This window comes from Rhyacophila brunnea, unplaced genomic scaffold (assembly GCF_057557595.1).
Source record: "Rhyacophila brunnea isolate RB1 unplaced genomic scaffold, BYU_Rbru_1.0 scaffold_4, whole genome shotgun sequence".
Classification (NCBI taxonomy): Eukaryota; Metazoa; Arthropoda; class Insecta; order Trichoptera; family Rhyacophilidae; genus Rhyacophila; species Rhyacophila brunnea.
Window position 1 is genome coordinate 26,456,749 of NW_028233068.1, and position 19,601 is coordinate 26,476,349.

Genomic DNA, 19,601 nt, shown 5'->3' on the forward strand with positions numbered 1-19,601 from the left:
CAGAGAGGTTCAACGAAATACTCACATATGTCAATCGTAATGAAGACATACTGCCGTGCCAGGATGGGTTAACTGTATTTCCTCCCAACCTACGGAGACTAAATTTTATCACGCATCACATCTTCATCCCTAGAGGAACTGCCTGGGACTTATGAGCTGAATGAAGATTAATTACTCTCCAAATAAGGCATACCTAAATCTAATACAATCATCCATTCACTATTAAAATTACGAAGCCTAAGGAGGCATTCATTAAGTGCATAGTACCTATTAAATATAATAATATAGGTATGTATATTATTTATACTGTATATTCGTGTATTGCTATAAATAGAAGTTTCCCTGTAGGTACTTTGTAACCTACTACTAAGAATGACAATATAAATCGATACAGTGCATTGCTGTTATTATTACTCGTATTAGATATTATTACGTAGGAGGTCACAGGGTAGTAGGTAGCTCCCTATTTTAGCAGACTAGAGAGCGAGGTTTGTTGACCTACTTATTTTTTTCAATGGACCAAGTATAACCCCCTACGTCACAGCTAGTGCAAGTTTTCGTGTTCCGACGTCAGTACGCAGAGGTATTTATTTATCCATCGTTCAATATTAATTTTATATCTACTGCTGGATATATTATTATGTTTATTGAATTGACCTCTTGCTATAAAAATCGAAGCATTAGTCATTAGCCAATTGACGACAATCCCTATAATCTTTAAGTGGATTGATTAATTTATTTATCAAAAATAAGGTAGGTATTATTGATCGCTTATTATGGAAATATTTACGATTTCCAACACAAATAATATGCATTCGACCGAAAAAACAAACTTTAGTAAGTTTTCACGAAAAAATTAATAAGTGGTCGGATTCGGTATTATATATTATTTAAATAGTATACATATATATGATGATAATACTGAAACTGAATTTACAAATTTTAATGGTAAGTAAGTACTTATATAAATTATTAAATTTATGTCATTGTTTTTTCTTTCGAAATCGAGACGGAGGCCATGCATGTTTTCTGTTTTGCTGTTAAAAAGATGTTTATACTTACCTAAGTGTTTGCATTCAAGTAATAAATATCGCAGGATGCATTAAAAATAACATTACAGATTTGATTCAATAATTATTTATTTTTCCATAAATTTATTGTCATAAAAACCTGACTAGGTACTGTTTTAGTTCTGTTGAAATAATTGAAACAGTTTTACGTAAGTATATTTAAAAAAAAAAGCGATATTATTTAATAGTCTACCAATACATTAAAGTATGGTTAATCTTTGGATTTATAAATTATATTGTGTATGTATATTGTAATAATCAAATAGATAACTGATGCAAAGTGGTACCTAATACTTCTTATTCAATTTGTTATTAAAATAAACTTAATAAAAGCAGTCGTCAGCATTTAACTTTTTTTTTAAATATATATACGCGTGTAAATACTACCAATACTAATTTCCCCAGAGCAATAAAATCCTTATAGGTAGAGATATAAAGTTTAATAGAACGTTAAAACATTATCCTATTGTTTCAGTGAAAACTGTAATTTTATACCACCTTCAGACTTTCAGGCCCAGCAATTGAATGCCGCTGTTCCAGTGTACGTATGTAAAACCTGGATTGATCCGAGATAGGTACATGAATTCATGAATGCAGTGTACGGGGTGGTAGGGGCTTTCATAATGGGGTTGAAATGACCTAGTTTCGAAATTATACCGTCATAGGGAGGGCCTACCAGGTACTACTTTGAATGTACCCGCTTCCCGATAAGAATGAAGCTCGGGTTGGTTCAAGCTTCGTTCGTTCTTCTCTCTACTTTAGACGGGGCGAAGGTTTTGAAAAACGGCGCGCGCAATATTTGCTATGACCCTGTCGATATCATGGTGTTTAAAATAGAAGGTATGATCTTTAATAACCCAATTTCGGTCGCTAGTGCGCAAAACGTCATACACGTTAAATGTGCACGTGACACTTGAGTTTCATGTGGAATTTTCATAAATTTTATTGTCATATTTTTAATTTGACATTGACGTGTTTACTGACATCCCTGATGATATCCTGTGATATTTATAGTATGTAATGATAAAGCATGATACATGTGGAATAACAGAAGATCATTCGACTCATTTGAATAATTAATTCATAAATTATACAGTGAAATATAATTACATATTAATCACAACAATGATTATAAAAATAACTGGTGTAGGTATTCTATTGATAATTTTATTCATATTGGGCAAACAATTAATTTATTTTGCAAGATTCATCTTCTGACTACCTAATCCGGTAGTTAGAACTCAAACGAATTACGAGGCACTTCAAATTCAAATTAAAATGTATGTTATGATGTGAGGCGTCTTAAATTCTTTATGCCCGGGGATATATGAGAAGCGGTTATCCGAAAATAAGATCGCCACGTCCCCGATTCTTTATTGACTTTAAAATATGACTGCCCATAGGAGAGGATCACAGAGAAGCAAAAAATAAAATCTAAATTATATACTTAGACTGCGAAATCTCTAACGGGAGCCTGGCGACCGCGCTTGTGTTGTGTCTTGTTTATGATTTTCGATTTCGAAGTATTGAAAGTACTGACACGCGAGAGGAGGGTATGTAGTTCTCTATACCGCCGCTTTTCACCGTAAAGATTTCGCACTATACCTAGTCATCATTGGATGAATTAGAAGTTCCGTAACTTTTAATATAAAATAAAACGCATTTCCACCAAATGCTAAAATTATCTTAAACGATATTATAGTTTGCCGAAAATTCTATCTTGTTAAATACTAGGTACTTACTTATATTCTTTCTAATAAATAACATGCATTTTATGACAATTACCACATTTGGCATTATATTGGCCCATAGAAATGGGCCAATATATCATATAATATGAACGTACGTATTATTTTCATTGATTGGTAGGTACCTATAATACATAAGAGTTAGTTTTTATATTTTTTTATCGTTGTTGATTCTTTAAACATTAAATTAAGTATATTATTAACCTAGGCACATTCCTATTATTTGAAACTCGATGGAATCCAATCATTCATTACCTATAAACTAAATCAACTATCAACTACCTAGGTATATGTTATAATTTTCTATGTTTACCCACATACATAACAAAAATAAGTTTATAATATGTTCAATACCTAATAGTTATATTACCTACGTCATACATTCTGGACTAACATAATATGCGATGGTATATTCCTAAAAATAAATGATAATAATTAGGTGTAGGGTAAATAGTCGTAAAATGCTTTATTTATGAGATTACTGTCAAACACGGTGGAAGTTGACGTTGGTGACGTACGGTGTTTTAGATGGTGTGTAGAAGCATGTAAATTGACGCAAGATTATACCTAGTAGAGTTTGAATACGGTGAGGCGATAGTTTTGGTAGTTTTGCTAAATAAATACAATTTTACAGTTTCTTTTTAAATTTATTCAAAAGTTCTAGGTATATATAGCTCGTGTAATTTTAAAATGTATAGCGATATATTTTTAATAGTGCAATAATTTTATTTTAACATGTATTTATTGTAACCTAAAATGTAGTTAATATGAAAAATTATTCGAGTATAGCTTATTGATATCATTCATTCTCAGCCAACGTAGTGCAATATAATACAATAATTTATTCAATAAAATTGAATTTATAAATAGGTATAGCAAGAATCCAATAAGAATACATCAAATTTATTTCTAATAATGAATTCAGGTAGAAATAAAATTAATTAATAGAATTAGTGTAGTAATGATTGAATAAGAGTTTATTTAAATAATTATGTACTCTTAACCATATTTCAATTTAAAATAACTTAATATTGGTCGGCTGTTGTAGATGTACCTTTTTACATGGTTGTATGAAAATACTAAACGTTGTTGATCATGTATACCGACGCCAACGTGGCCAATGGTAGGTCCGTGGAAGAAAGAACAGTGGAACTGAAAAACGAACGAACACAATATGGACGGCTCGCGATGAAACTTGTGGATTTTCATTGAATAGAATAGAGTGGCCGAGAGGCAGAGGCAGAGGCCAGCAGGCTGTTAACCGACGCGTGCGCGGTGCGGCCCGACAAAGGGCCGAAAGCGACTTAACATTCTGAAAGTGAAAACTGATGTATTTATGCTTTAAAAATGGTGAAATTAGTGAGGAGGCGGCGGGCAAAATCTAGGATATTTGACGTGTCGAACCATGACAGAGGCATATGAGGAGTGAGTACCCCACTTACCTATCCATAAACTGTCATGATTTCGGTGTACCTTTTGTAGTAGGCAGGGTCCCAGCCATTTTTTGTGTTGCCTTGTATGATCATTTGATAAACGCTTTATCCGGATGCTCTGTTTAATTGATGCTAATTAGACATTGTTAACGTTTAATTTGGCTTTATCTCGCGCCGTTTACTCGGATTAGAAGCGTTTAAACGAGATGAATGCGATTGTAAGTAGGTATTATAATACATGGGTAGCAGATCGAATCAATGAGAGCCGATTTCATTCATTCACTATTCGACCTAGACTTCTCGTAAAAGATATTTTGCGAATCTAAACATCCTAATTACGTTTATCGATAACGTAACAACACACGAAGATTTGCGACTTATTGTGCAAATGTTTTATTCTGTCCATTTGGAAGTTTTTTTCTTGTCTCGTATAAATAAAAACTGCGAATTTTTCACCTTGATAATAATATGAAGAATATTTTTGTACGTGTTGAAGGTTTACACTTTATTCTGTCAAGTACGTACCTTTTCACGTGTGTTTAATGACAAGGACATTTCTTAATTTACTATTCTTTAAATTTCCATTTGACTACACCATTTTTCGCAAATATAGGTGCACATTTTTACAAAATAATACAAGAATGTTAAAAAAAACTTGATATTTGTGCAATCTGTAAAATTAAACTAGTACCTAATTATTGATGCGTTTTTATTAATGACATCATTTGATACATAACACTTAATTTATTTATAATTCTACCTTCAGCCAATTGAGACTGAATTAAGTAGTATTTCTTTACCAATGGGATCGGGTTTATGAAACCATATTAATTTCTTGCTTGAATTGTGTACGTTATTTTTAATAAGGCGGAAATAATGTCATATAGTGTAAATATTGATGTAAACTCCTGGTCCCACTTGTTCTGTCGTAAAGTACAATACAATTCATGAACAACAAGAGTTTGAAGTCTATCTGGTGGAATCGTGGCAGTGAAGCCACATCTGTATCAATTTATTGGACGGGTTCATGAATCCCAGGTACTCGCCGCTTCCACTAATGAGGATTGAAAGTGAATGAGAAAGTGAAGACCAGGTAATAGAGAAATTGTTTGTTCTCTTTCGCATTTGGAGCATTATCAGTTGTGTGCTTTATGTCAAATAGGGTATGATTTAAATCTCATCGTGAACCAAAGAGTTGGAACTATGTATATTAAGTATTAGAGTGTAAAACTATTTTAATATACCTATTTCAATTGTCACACAATTATAAAAACAAATTCTCTGTGTAGACAGGGCAGCATTATTTTATTAATAAACTGTCAGTCTTTGTTGATGCGTCGCTTTTGTTATTATTGGTTTATTTGTTCTTGGTATATGCCCACGATGGCCGAGCGGCTTGACCATCAGCTTATAATGTCATGGGTCCCAGGTTCCAAACCCTGGGTCTGGCATATAGACATATTGTTTTTCAATTTGTGTTTGGAGTCAGAGTATGGACCTAATAGGTTGAGCAAGTTGCTAACATACAACTATACAACAAATTTGTATCTCAGTAGTGTGGCTCTGGAAAATATCTCAAAAATGAATCAGCAGCGTGAGTTTAATAACTTTCCTTAGTACTTAATCCTTTTTTCCATTCACTTTCATATTTATTTTTTATATTACTTACGGTTCCACCTTAATAAAATAAGGTTTTCTTCAACATCTTTTGTGTGAACTATTGATAATTATTGTGTTATTACAAATACAAAACAAACTTTTTTCAAAAGAGAGTCCGTCTCATTTTTTTTCAAATAAAGTTCAAAAACCTAAAACTAAGAACAAGCTCTATCAGAGCTGATCCCTCAATGTTTTTAAAGATTTGGATCCGGGTTTGGTTTCTGTGGAAAAATCAAACAGGGTTCGGTTCTGGTTCTTTACTTCTATACTTACATACTCATATCGACTTACATAGTGGGTAAATTAGGAATATACACTGAACTCCCTTTTTACACAATTTCCAAATAACACGGTGCAAAGCCATTAACTCTGAATGCTTGTTGGAGACTAATTTGGCCAGAATGTGTAAATACATAGTGAATAATTTTTGCTATCTTTGATTTTTTAAAGTATTTTAGTGAGTAGGTAGATACTTTTTTAACACGGTATCGCGTGGAACGTATCTACCGTGTAAATTGGGAGTTCAGTGTACTTTGAGTAAAATTTTTTGGAATAACTTGCTCCAGGATGATTGATGACCGAAAATAATAGAACAATGGAACCAGGCTTCTAGGTTGGGGTTTTCAAGATTCAAAACCAAGAGTTCCGGTTCCGAAATAATTTAGGGGTTCTCAGGGTTAGGTTCTCTTTTCAGTCCTGTTCTCATTACGATTCCTTTTTTCATGATTTTCATTTTCAATTTTTGAATGACAAGACATGTTATGGGTGGAAAAATCTTACACAATGGTGTAGATATTTGATAATACCAGTATTTAATAAAAATCTATTTTGTGACCAAAATGGGATTTATAAGTTTATAAAGACAAACTAATGTATTTAATAATTAATTTACAACAATTTCTCTCTATTGCCTTCATTTTTATAGACTGACAACTATAACTCCAGGCGTGACCTTGGTGCCAGTGTCGTGATGTTGTATTGCTGTTATATTGTGATCTATTTGTTATTAAAACTGGTGCACCTGAGCTATATTTGTTGGTATCTGTTATCAGCCATCCTAAGTCTACTAAGAATACGAAGCTCTCCTAGAGCATTCTTCTGAGAACAGAGATTATCATGTCATTCAGACACACGTAACACACTACTAAACTTCCAACACTTGTATTGTGTTTGGTTCCCCATCAAAGGCCCTGCTAATCATTGCATATAGATAGGCAACCAAATACACTGAACCACTATTATTTAAAATATTTGGATGGATGAATACAAAATATGGCTTATTTTGTTCGTACATAAATGACTTAAATGTAAAAACAGACTCATAGATGGCATTGTTCAATGATGTACAAAATATAATATTTTCAATTCAACCACACCATTCACAATGAATCACAATTATGTGTTGTAATAGAAAAAACTTGTTAAGATGCAATCACTCCTAGTTACATCCCAAACTTATTGTTGAATCAAATTACTGCTAACTATAGTTTCTCGTGGTAGAATTATTTGTCTGCAAAGATTTTTACTATCATACACAATCCTGGAGCATAAACCTATTCGTATACTATTTGCACTGACTGGCAAAACTAATTGTCCCACGGTATGTTCAGCATTTATGTCCCTCGGAATAGGCTTAAATTTTATGGCCAACTGTTTCTGTATAGGACTATTATACCTTTGGTCATCTTCAACCCTTCAACTTTGTTCTAAATTATACAGTTATAATTAATTATACAAGTCACCATTATTTATATAAACAATCATGTAAAATCTTAAATCTTCTTCTTCTTCTTTGTCCATATCCGCCCTTTAACTGGAGCATATGGACACCACGCGGGGCCTCCAAGAATCCCTGTCGCTCGCCAGTCTTCTTGCTTCCAGGTCAAACCAGCATCCCGTAGCTCCGCCGTATACACTCTGTAGATTGTATTTAGCGGCCTTCGCATCGAGTTGAATGTTGCTCCAGCCATTCCCATTCGGATAGCGAGCTCTTTCTGCAAAATGCCATCTCCCGTGATGTGTACCCCCAGGTACTTGAAGCTGTCGACGCTCTCGATGTTTTGTCCATCGCTAATCAGAAGGAAATCTGGATCAGGACAGGTGCTATTGCACAAGACGTTGGTTTTCTTCACGTTGATTTTCAAACCAACACAAGAGGAGTTGTTATGCAACCTGTCGATTGTCTCTTGAATGCCCTCGATTGAGTTGTCGAATAGGACAGCGTATCTTTACCGTGGGGGTAACAGGTATGCCTCGGTCGGGTGGTATTGACTTCCGTAGTATGAAGTCAAAGAAAAAACGGTGCAAGGACACAACCCTGTCTGACTCCGGTCGTGACCCCGAACCATTCCGTGACAGTGTCTCCAATTCTGACACAGCATTCGCTATTCTCGTGCAGGCTTTTGATTATGGCAATGATCTTGGGAGGGATCCCGTATGCTCCCAGTCTTAAATAATCTCAAATCTTAAATAGCCACGTGTAACCAACAAATATTGAAAAGCAACATGTGAATTTATCAAACCCGGGATTCGAACCCGAAACCCACAACATTATAAATTGATGCGGTAGCCACTCAGACATTGTTAGTGTGGGCCAACTTTTCTACAGTGACCACTTAAACGTACTAAAACCGTTTCGGTTTACTTTTAGGTATTAGTATAATAATATAAGAAGTTTGATAGGCTCCCTCTTTATTATTCAAAATGCTTTGGAAACACCAATATTTTTGTATAATATAGGTATTTAAAAAAAAATATAAATGAATATAGCATGGAAAGTTTTTTTTGTCTAGTAATGCTTCCTCTCTATTGATTCATTTCTATGAGGTCAAATTAAATAATTAGTAATACCATGTCAAATAGCATAAAAAGAGATTGTGTTTAAAACTAAAATAGTTATAGTTTACGACTGGGTTCCCTTAACTGAGTATTAGATTAGTCAAAAACTCACTTTATATTTCCCTCACATTTTAAATGACCATTGAAACAGGTACAATTAACAAAAAAATGCTAATTATTTACACTGCTGACTGCAATTAATTTGATATTATCTCAAAAATATTCTTTGCGTATTTGTTATTGGAGATTAGCTAGTATATGAACTGTGATTTAGATGAATGATCCTCTTTTTCTAGCTGTACCAACAGACTAATTATTTAGCTTACTCATTGAAAACAGCAGAGGTCAGTCTGTTAGTGATGTGGAGAGGAGAGCTTGTTTCTATTCGTGTGAATACATCACAGGTAAAGGAACTATTCCACAAGTTATTCCACATTATGGCATATGGCCTTCTCCAGTGTAACAATGTAGACGATTTTGACGAGGAATGGCTGTTGGCAATTGGCTCAACTCAAATCCGTATTCTGGATAGAATCGGTATTTTGCTTTCTGCTGAGATTGTAATAACGTTATTAAATGTTTATTTTTTTGTTTGTTGTTGCAGTGATTGGCTGGTGCGAGTGCGCGCGCAGGTGATGTGTCGGGACGAGGGGACGGGCGGGTGGCTGCCTCTAGGGGGGGGAGGCCTCTCCAATGTCATGGTCCGCAAACGAACCCGACACTGTAAGTATACCATACCTGCTCATTCAACTTCATGTACACGCATTTGCAAAAACTCACATCTCACCATATTCTCAATATGGTATCTTGTGTTTTGAAATAGTATATTGAGTAATATTAATCAATTGTTTTTTTTCAGATTATAAGATCTCTATAGAATATAATTATTTTAAAATAAAACGTATCAAATTTATATATGGATTTTAATATCATAGTCATTAAAATACTATATTATGTAATGTGATGTAACGGTTACTTATGTTTATATTATATTTTATATGGAAATGTTTGGATTATCAATTTTATTTAATTTATTAATATTTAGGTAACACAAAAAATGAAAATCTCAAAATAAATTCACTGTTCTATTTCAGCATCATCAGGGCAAACGGACACCCTGACCCTAACATCATCAGGCGCTCTGCCCACGTCTGCCGTCAACTCCCCTCCAAATTCCACCCCCCAGACGCAGACCACCGTTAGGAACGCCGGTGGGGCGCCTCCCCGTCTGCCCGCCTCCGGCAGTAACGGCAGGCCGCAGAACGGCAGCCCCCGACGGTCCGGTCGCCATTCCACCAATCCCTTGCCGCACCCCGCGGGCCAGCATTCGTATCACAGGCACACGCCCTCCGATGGATCGGTGGACGGGAACAATCGGAGGACTCCGGGCGTTGTGGGCAGCCTCTCCAGGAGTGCCAATCCTCTTGGGAATGCGCCCAAGCACCATCATTTTAAACAGGTAAACCTTAATATAGATACTTATTACTCAAATTATTGAGTAGATGTAGAATCAAGATTGGTAAGACAACACAATTAGATACATAGATTTGTTGAAAATGGTGAAAAATATACACACATTTTCTATTATGTTGTAAATCTATAACACTATTCAGTTGAGTTTGACTCTATATATTATAATGCCAGTCTTGTTTTAGTTAACCGCTTTCTGAAAAGCAAATGAAGTCATTTATTTTAATACCCTCTTTTAATTTATTCATGTCTATCTCTAAAAAATCTCTAAAGAGAATACAGGCGGACCTCGACTTTCGAACGTTTAACTTTCGCACAATTCGCTATTTCGCACATTTGAAAAAACCCGTTTTTTTTAAAACGTCGCGCTGTGGGGTAAAGATATCCCCCTCTCGCTCGCTCACAAGCAAGTGCATTTCTTGCATCACTTGCATCCTGCTCACACCCGTCACTTTGCTTGTGAGCTAGCTAGGATAGGTTTAGTGAATGAGAAACGGAAAAACTGCAGTGTTGATATGAACAAAAAGAAATCAAGGACTCATAAACTTCACACGATCGAGACAAAGATGGAAATTATTAGACATTCTGATAGAGGTGAATCTTTTGCATCAATCGGACGTTCGTATGATACAAACAGGTCTACGATATGTTGTGATAATTGTGGAAATATATCTTTAAAGATTGTTTCCGAAAGCCACGGCGTAGTTATGGATGAAATGGAAAAATCTTTGTCATCATGGATCGATGACCAACATCGAAAAGATGTCCCTCTGAGTATTTCAATTATTCAAGCGAAGGAAGGCTCTTAGTTTGCAAAAAGATTGGAAGGCTGGATTAAAAGAAGATTCGGTACTGTTCGGTTATCAGGAATACAGCGGAAAACACATTTTGAAAATACCCAATATACTGGATTATTTGTTAGTTTGGGTTAGTTAGGTTAGTTAGGTAACACGATTTTTCAAGCAAGTAACGGTTGGTTTATATTAAATTCACTGGAGAATCGGCTGATGTGGATAAAGATGCTGCAAAAGAATTTATTTCCTCATTATCCAAAATTATTGAAGATAGAGAATATTCCTCTAGCCAAATATTTAATGTAGATGAGACAGGTTTATTTTGGGAAAAAAATGCCTAGTCTTGCATTCTTATCTAAGGAAGAATCAGTTGCCCCTGGGCATAAACCTTCTAAAAACCGATTGACATTGCATCTTGGTGGAAACTTAGCTGGTGATTTAAAGTTGATGCCAATGTTAATTTATCAACCAGAAAATACCAGAGCATTGAAAGGGAAAGATAAAGAATTGCTTCCAGTCATTTGGTAATTAAATAAAAAAAGCCTGGGTTCCTGCGTTAATATTTAAAGATTGGTTCACTTTACATTTCTTGCCAGCAGTTAAGCAATATTGTAAAGTTAATAATTTACCATTTAAAAGATTTTATTTAAAATAAGAAAAAGAAGAGTGGCAAACAGTTAACTCTTGATAACTTTTTAAGGGAAACACCTGCAAACCCCATTTAAACATGTCTCTTAAATGCCTCTTAAACATCTTTTACTTGATAAATAAATATTTTAAAATAAACACAATTATTTTTTTTATTTTTTTCCCTCTACTTTCGAACATTTAACATTCGCACACACTTTCAGGAACCAATTATGTGCGAAAGTCGAGGTCCTCCTGTAGTTGCTTTAAACTCATTTTTCCAATAAATCCTCAAAAATATTCTATTGACGCTGATCCGCATACGCAATTTTCCATAGCAAGCGTGCCTGGCATTTATTAACCGTCATAAACAAAATGTCACCAGATGCAAAAGTGGTGTTTGGGTACATTCATATTAATCGTATTATACACAAGTCGTGTTCCTATTGATTCTATTTCGATTGATAAAACGAAAATAGGAAATCATGTACACCAACTATGTTCATGGGAGGTGTACTCCTAGGCGGGGGTCACTCCTGGTACAATTTTGAAGGACGCACAGCATTCATTACACATTTTTCAGATATCTTTAATGTGCGAATAACGATCATAACTATAATAACTCATGCTCATTGGCAATTTTAGCAAAAGTAGCACGTTATGCTACGACATTACCAATGTTTTTTGCATTTACAGTATTCTGTTGTGTGCAGTGTGATGGTTTATTAAGCACCATGTGTTTTGTAAATAGCAATAAAAGTATACTAATATAGATAAAATTGACAAATTGCCAGTTGGATTAATCTTCTTGTGCGGACGGTTAACTATGTCTCTTGTCCATGAATAAGTATTGGAATGATTTACTAAGAGCTAAGCTATTTTACACAAAAAAAGAAAATTGATTGTCTATTGTGGCTGATCAGGAGTGGTGGTGATGTTGGTGTTTCTGGAAGTTTACAATCTGCTATTTATTATTTCAGTTTGGAGGCAGCGGTGGTCAATTGGAAACTCTAGGTCTGCGCAGTTGCGGCTTAGAAGACACCAACAATGGCAGCCAGCCGCCGCAAGTGCAGCAAACATCCGTGGGCTCGGGGAATAGCGGGACCAATTCCGGTGCGGGGGCACTCGGACTCAAATTTGAGTATTTCATATATGGGAAACGGATCAATGATCAATCTGTAAGTTATAACAATTTTATACGTGCCATGTTTCCAAGTTAGTGTTTTCTGCCAGACTATAATTTTGTCGTCTGTATACATTGTAAACTAGACATTTTCGTATCATAAACTCAAAAATTTTTTTTTTCCAGAATATAATAGAAATTTCTTTTTGACGATTGTCAGGTTATTAGGATGTGTTATTTGTTGAAAATATACAAAAATTAATATTCATGATTTATTTATTGTCGACTTCAAAAACAGATTTTCAAGTGTATTCTGGAGATTCAAAAATCTCACCTATGAGATTTCAATTTTGCAATTGAGGCTGTAGAAAAGTGAAAATAACAAAGTTCCATGTAGATCATGGGTGGCCAACCCGCGGCCCAACCCAACCCGGGCCGCGTGCGGCCCACTGGGTGTCAACTTGTGGCCCGTGGAGCAGTGAGAAAATAAAAATAATATCAAATGCTGCCGCTAGTTGTGCTAATTTCGCAAATTAAGATTCGATATTGGCTCAAGATTTTAAAAAGCACCGTGTGCTTTTTGCTGGATTTGCAACTGCATTCTCCGTAGACGTGAATTTATTACCGGGAAATTTACAAATGGAATATTGTGAAATATGTTGCGATGAACAGTTAAAGGAGAAAATTCCATCAGGTTGGTTTGGAAGGGTTTTACAAAACATATTTGGGCAAGGAGAAATATCCTGCATTTTACAAACGTGCTCTAATGATGACTTCGCTATTTGGAAACACTTACACGTGTGAACAGCTTTTTAGTCGGATGAAGCATATCAAATCCCAAGTGAGAACACGAATCACTAATGTGCATTTGGAAAACTATTTGCGCGTAGGAACAAGCCTCACTCGATATCGATATTAATGCACTTAGTTCTGCCACACAAAATCAAACTTCTCACTAAAATTTATAATTTTTATAATATTTTGTTTATTTTTATTATTTAAAAAAAGTCTAATCTAATAAATATGTTTGATTCTCATTTTTGTTTTATTTTATTAATATATATACCTACTTGATTTATATTTCTTTTTTGTTTTGTATAATAAAAAATATCAGTTGTGCGGCCCGGTAGGAAATCTAATTTTTAGAATCTGGCCCGGCTGCTGAAAAGGTTGGCCACCCATGATGTATATGCAAGGGACTCGGTTGCATTTTCTTTCAATAGCCTCAATAAAATTGACGTATTCAGTCAAAGGGTTTGTCTTTGTCCTATCTGTAATGTACAGAAATAAATCTTTGATGTTTGTTAATTACGTATATAATTTGAGTAGGTACTTATATACTGAGTTTTTCTTAGGTTGTTCTGTCATGCACAATAAAGAAGGACTTCCAGTACAACAAAGTGATGCCGACCTTTCACCATTGGGTGACCGACGAAAAAAGGTTTGGCCTCACTTTCCAGACGGCGGCCGACGCCCGAGCTTTCGACAAAGGCGTCAGGACGGCCATCGAGGATTTGCTGGACGGTGAATAAATTACTTTTAACTTTGAGCATCATGATTTTTGGGTACCGACACATCTCGAGCTCCGCTGAGACTTAACTACTTCATAATGAATTTGTGAAAGAGATTAGCAATATTTTAACCATCTCTATTATGTCAATGAATCTGAAGTATCAATATTTTTTTATATATCCATTAACCTAAATAAAGCCTATGTTATGTACCCATGTCCCATGTATGTCATCACTCATAATATTCAGGACTAGTAAGGCTTACGTGTTGAGTTCATAATTTTACTCTATAAAAGCTATTTACAAATTGTTAATTGTGTATTATCGAGTACTTTATTTCACTACAAATAACATTTAATTATACGGATTAGTGTCACTTGACACCTCTAGAATTTCAGAAAATTTCAGCACACAGCCAATTGAACAAGTTACTGGTGAATTTTTTTATTCATTCCTCCATAATGAACCATAGAAGTTAGTTTTTCTCTGTATTCAATTGTGTGTGGCAGTCAATTTTCTGTAAACCATTTCATTTTATATGAATGCAAAGTATGATTATTTCCAAAAAAGTTTTATTTTAAGTAAAAGATAGTTAAATGTGAATATGCTACTTGTGCCGTGTTTACAAATTTATCTAATGTGCTTTTTCTCTCATTTGCTTGCGCATACACTGGATTCCTACACGGTGAGTTGAAAATTCACAAAAGTTTATTGTATTTACATATTAAATTCATTCATATTATATGTCACTTCGGTTTGTAAAGCCAATTAAAAAAATATTTATAGGTATATATTGACATTATATTGTGAGACAGTGCATGATGTGTGTTGCTTTGATCGGTGCAGGTCTGGGGGGTGCGTGGCCATCGCTTCACGAATACAAAAAACTCAACCCAGCTCCCAAAGAAGACGAGGACGACAACATCTTTGAGGTTATTTATCTTTACTATTTTTATTGGGTGTTTTTTTTATTTGTTTATTTGCCAATGAATATTGTCAATGAATACTACAAAACCACCGACCAAATGGGGGGCGGATGCGTAAGGGCGAAAAGTATGAGCTTCTTCAACATATTAGTCAATTAATGCTGGATGTTTTAATCATAAGAAGCCTAAAGATATGAAAAATGAACCCCTGGAAATAGCACTAATTCATACAATTTCTTGGGGATATGCTACACAAAAATGACACTTGTTAAAGTGCAACTGGTTTCAGTGATTTTTGTAGAGAAATCGCAGAAGCTACATCTGTAAAAAGATTCAATATATTCATAATAATCTTTCTCCATTTTTTGTAAAATTCTCATTTTATTAGGAGACATTGCGGGCTGCTTTTTTCTATGTGTGTCACGCAGTCTCCAAGTGTGATAATTATTAAGACCAACAGGCTGCAAAAGGCCAGAATGCAGAAAAAAGTACTTGGTTTTGGATGGGTATGGTAGATTGGAGCACTCTTATAAGCGATCTTAATATATTACATAAAACGGTGCTATGTATTTTTAATTGTATCAATGATTTTTTAATCTGTTAATATGGAGCAAGTGAAGCTTATACTAGGGTCACTTTGGCTAATGATTAAATTAACTACATAATATAGTCACACTAGGCTTAGGATTCTTAGGTATTTAAATATTTTTTTTGTGTGACCCCACAACAAAATATCAAAAATACCTATCTGTTTCAGACAATTTTGAAACATTTAAGCCCTATTTGTTAGCAAATATTTTTTAATATTTATGGATAATTACATATTTTAGGTTTAAGCACATATTTTCACATAAACACAAAATTAATTAAAACAACACTAGTCAACACAATTGAAATGTTACAATCATCTACAAAGTCACTAGTGGAGCAAATTATTATTTTAAACAATACTGCTGCTAAAATAAGAGAATGTTCCTGGACCAATTGGAATAAAAATAAGTAAAAAATTAAATAGTGTTTTAAATTAAAATACTGGACTTCAAACTCTGCAGAATATTAAAGCTGTTTTGGAAAATCCATCAGATGCCTCTGATGTTTCAATTTTTTCTACTTAAGAATTACAAAGTTTCATTTATATACTCAATAACAACATCTGTAGAAGTGGAAAGAAAGTTTTTCCATGTATAAAAATTTCCTAGGGCCAAATCGTCAAAGATTCACTTAGGAAAATTTGGAGCATTATTTTATTATTTATTGTAATAAAGCGTTTTCTGTTTGTGAATAAATAATAAATTATACTGTTGAAATATATATGATTTATTGTAATACACCCGATCCTCTTCTTGCATGGTTTCGAAATAACACTGTTTAAAAAAGTACCGATTATTTTTTATTTACACTGATTTTTTTGCTTGCTTTAACATGGTTTAAAAAACTAAAAAGAATAAAATACGTATGTATGTTCATATTTATCAAAAAATTGCGTTATCCTTACCTTATCTTTTTTACACGGTTTTGCTTTGCACTGTAGTCTTTGGTACGTATCCCCCGTGCAAAAAGAGGATCGGGTGTACTTACTTAAATTTTTAGTACCTATTTTTGTTTTTTAGCACATAATTATGAAATTTTAATAACATATTTTCCAATTATATCTACATATTTTAGGTACCTATTATTCATTTTTTAGCACCTAAAAATCCTAAGCCTAGTCATCACATTGCAGATTCATTTGTAGCAAGCCTCACATTTGTGACCTGACATTTATTTGTTAGTGCCGCATTGAGATAAAATCTTACATCGGAGTTACAAGCCAAAAAGTTTTTTTTATATAATGAATGATCATTATTTAGATAACAATAAAATTGTATAAACAAGTAATCAAAGCAGGGAATATTAAATTGTCTATCGTTATCAATTCTACCATACTATAAGCTTTCTGGAATAGATGCCAACTGTTGTAATACAAGGAGTTTAGTGGTCATCCTATTTAGTAATCTTAAAATTCTGGAATTTAAGCTTTTGTATGTGATCCACTTATTTTGTTGGGAGACGTCACAGTGGCCTTGCGGTTGTGACTAATCCCTACCTTAGTGTATATTGAAGATAGCCGTTCATAAAATGTTATATTTTTGAATAATATTATTGATATTATAAGTATTTGTCGTCTAAAATAGATTATTATATAGTCCGTTGAGGGACACTATTGGTTTCCGTGGTGTCATAAAAGAAAGAAAAAAAGTATTTGTTATTACGGTGAAAGAAGTATGCGTGTGTGTCCGCAGTGCCTGAACCTGCCGTCAGACTCCCGCTCGAGCTCAGAGAATTCCACGGCGTCCCGATCGCACCGTCGCCACGGCAACGACACCACGCCTTCCTTGCCGCCGCTCTTTCGCCTCGATGTCAAGCAGCCGCCGGTTCACAACTCCGAAATTATCGGTCAGTATCATCCTGTCTTTCTTTCTTTTCCTTTTTGAATGGAAAGTCCTACTACTTCCAAATTTATACCGTGGATAGTAAGTGATTGCTTATCTTATTCAAATCACAACATTGCAGTATGTCTCATGGAAATGTATAAAATGTTGTAATCATTTTCATAGCAACCATAATATGTATATAATTTTAATATTTTGGTTTGACTTGTCCTCCTTCAAACAGTGAAAATATTAATACCCAACAAAGAAATATTAGTATTTTCTCGTGGAATAGTGATGAAGAATTATTTCAGAAGGAGACCTAATAGACTTTAGAATGTTGATAATAGTTATGTAGAATTTACAATCATATTATTTAATTTTGAAATCACCATATTCAGGCTAGATCACTAGTGCACTTGAATTAGTTCAATCCTCATCACCTCAATTATGGAAGTCATGCAAATGTACCATTGACTAATGCAACATGTAGGCGTTTTGGCATAGTTGAGAAAGTGTCTTTAATGTTTTTTCTTTTTGAAACTTTATGGTATTTTCACCTATTCATATAATTCTTCTTATCTATGGTAATTATGTAGTTTGTTTTTTTCACTGTCTCTAAAGCGTCAATTACATTGAACTACTTTACGAGCTGTTTGTTGGCGAATTTAATAGCGGGCGGTTCAGCTACTGCAATTGTGACGATGACACACAAAACTTTCCATTCGATGAGAAGCCACGAGCCAGCGACTATTTTGACAGAACGTAGTTCGTTTTTTTACCGGGAGGTTGCTACTGCGCAGACGCAGTAGGCCCACACGCCGGCGTGTAGCGTGTAAAGTTGACCGGCTTTCAACTTTTCTCGGTAGAGTGTTTACAATCTGCTTGTTAGATGATTACACTGGGCCACTTTACAGGCAGATTGTAAATTCGCCAACAAACAGCTCGTAAAGTAGCTCAATGTAATTGACGCTTAAGAAAAAGGTGTATCTTCTGAGCATCGAAACTAATGGATATATATTATTACATAGTCACTTTAGTTTTTGAAATACTTTATTTATATTAAATTTTAAATAGTTTATTTTGACAATTTTCAGTTATTTATTTAGAGGCGTACGTATCAAATCTCAAACTGCATTTAAGGTAATCAGTGGGTGAACGGCATATTAAGAAAACTATAAAAAAACGTATAGTCACTATCTGCATACAGGCGTGCGCGTGAGAAAATGCAAATGGCTGCCACCTGTCACTTTGAGCCAAGTGACGTGAGCATATACGTAAACAGTAGTCGGCAAAAATGTATTCATTACAATTTTTTTTGTTGGTTAGAATCATCATTACTATAATATATGTAATATAATTATAATTATTGAGAGCCTCATTAATTTTGTAGATTCCGCAGAGCATTTACAACTTTAAAAACAGCATCATTCTGTTTACAAAACACGTACATCATGGATTTTGATCCATTGTCTAGATCAGGGGTTCTCATGTGCGGCCACCAGAGGATTTTGCTGCGACCACCAGCGCTTTACAGAATAATATTTCAAAAATTTATTTATAAAATTATGAAATTGGTTGAATACACATGACTTGTCTTAAATTTCTTTCCACGCTCAAATGATCCATAATGTGTTCATGTGTGAAATAGTGCGTTTCTGACTTAACGAAATTTCATTCGCAACAAAAGTGTAATTTGGTGCGGCCACCAGTCGTTTCCGTAGAACTGTCAATGTCAATTGTACGGCCACAGTTAAATTTCACTTGAGAACCACTGGTCTAGATCAATGTTTCTCAACCTTTTTACATCCGCCGACCACAAAAAAATCTAAAAATGTTTTGGGGACCCATCAACTGGAATAAAATAATAAATATTTATATTTACACTATTTTTGAAACAATTGTCGAAATATAATACAATCCCACTTCAAATGTTGGGTTTCTAAGTAACTATTTTTGAACTGCAGAAAATTTTTGCGGCCCACCCAAAA

General features: G+C 34.4%; 1 protein-coding gene and 1 long non-coding RNA gene across 2 annotated transcripts in view; both read left to right on the forward strand.

Annotated features, from left to right (window-relative positions):
• Window positions 1-19,601, forward strand: part of LOC147067155 (uncharacterized) — a 561,518-nt gene that overhangs the window by 347,151 nt on the left and 194,766 nt on the right. The window lies entirely within an intron of this gene.
• Window positions 4,033-19,601, forward strand: part of Spred (Sprouty-related protein with EVH-1 domain) — a 28,326-nt gene continuing 12,757 nt past the window's right edge. Inside the window, exons 1-7 of the mRNA XM_085955063.1 lie at window positions 4,033-4,243; window positions 9,353-9,471; window positions 9,843-10,207; window positions 12,620-12,817; window positions 14,118-14,286; window positions 15,120-15,205; window positions 17,482-17,635. Of these exons, the coding sequence (XP_085811189.1) occupies window positions 4,224-4,243; window positions 9,353-9,471; window positions 9,843-10,207; window positions 12,620-12,817; window positions 14,118-14,286; window positions 15,120-15,205; window positions 17,482-17,635 (1,111 nt within the window). The 5' untranslated portion in view covers window positions 4,033-4,223. The remainder of the gene's footprint in view (window positions 4,244-9,352; window positions 9,472-9,842; window positions 10,208-12,619; window positions 12,818-14,117; window positions 14,287-15,119; window positions 15,206-17,481; window positions 17,636-19,601) is intronic.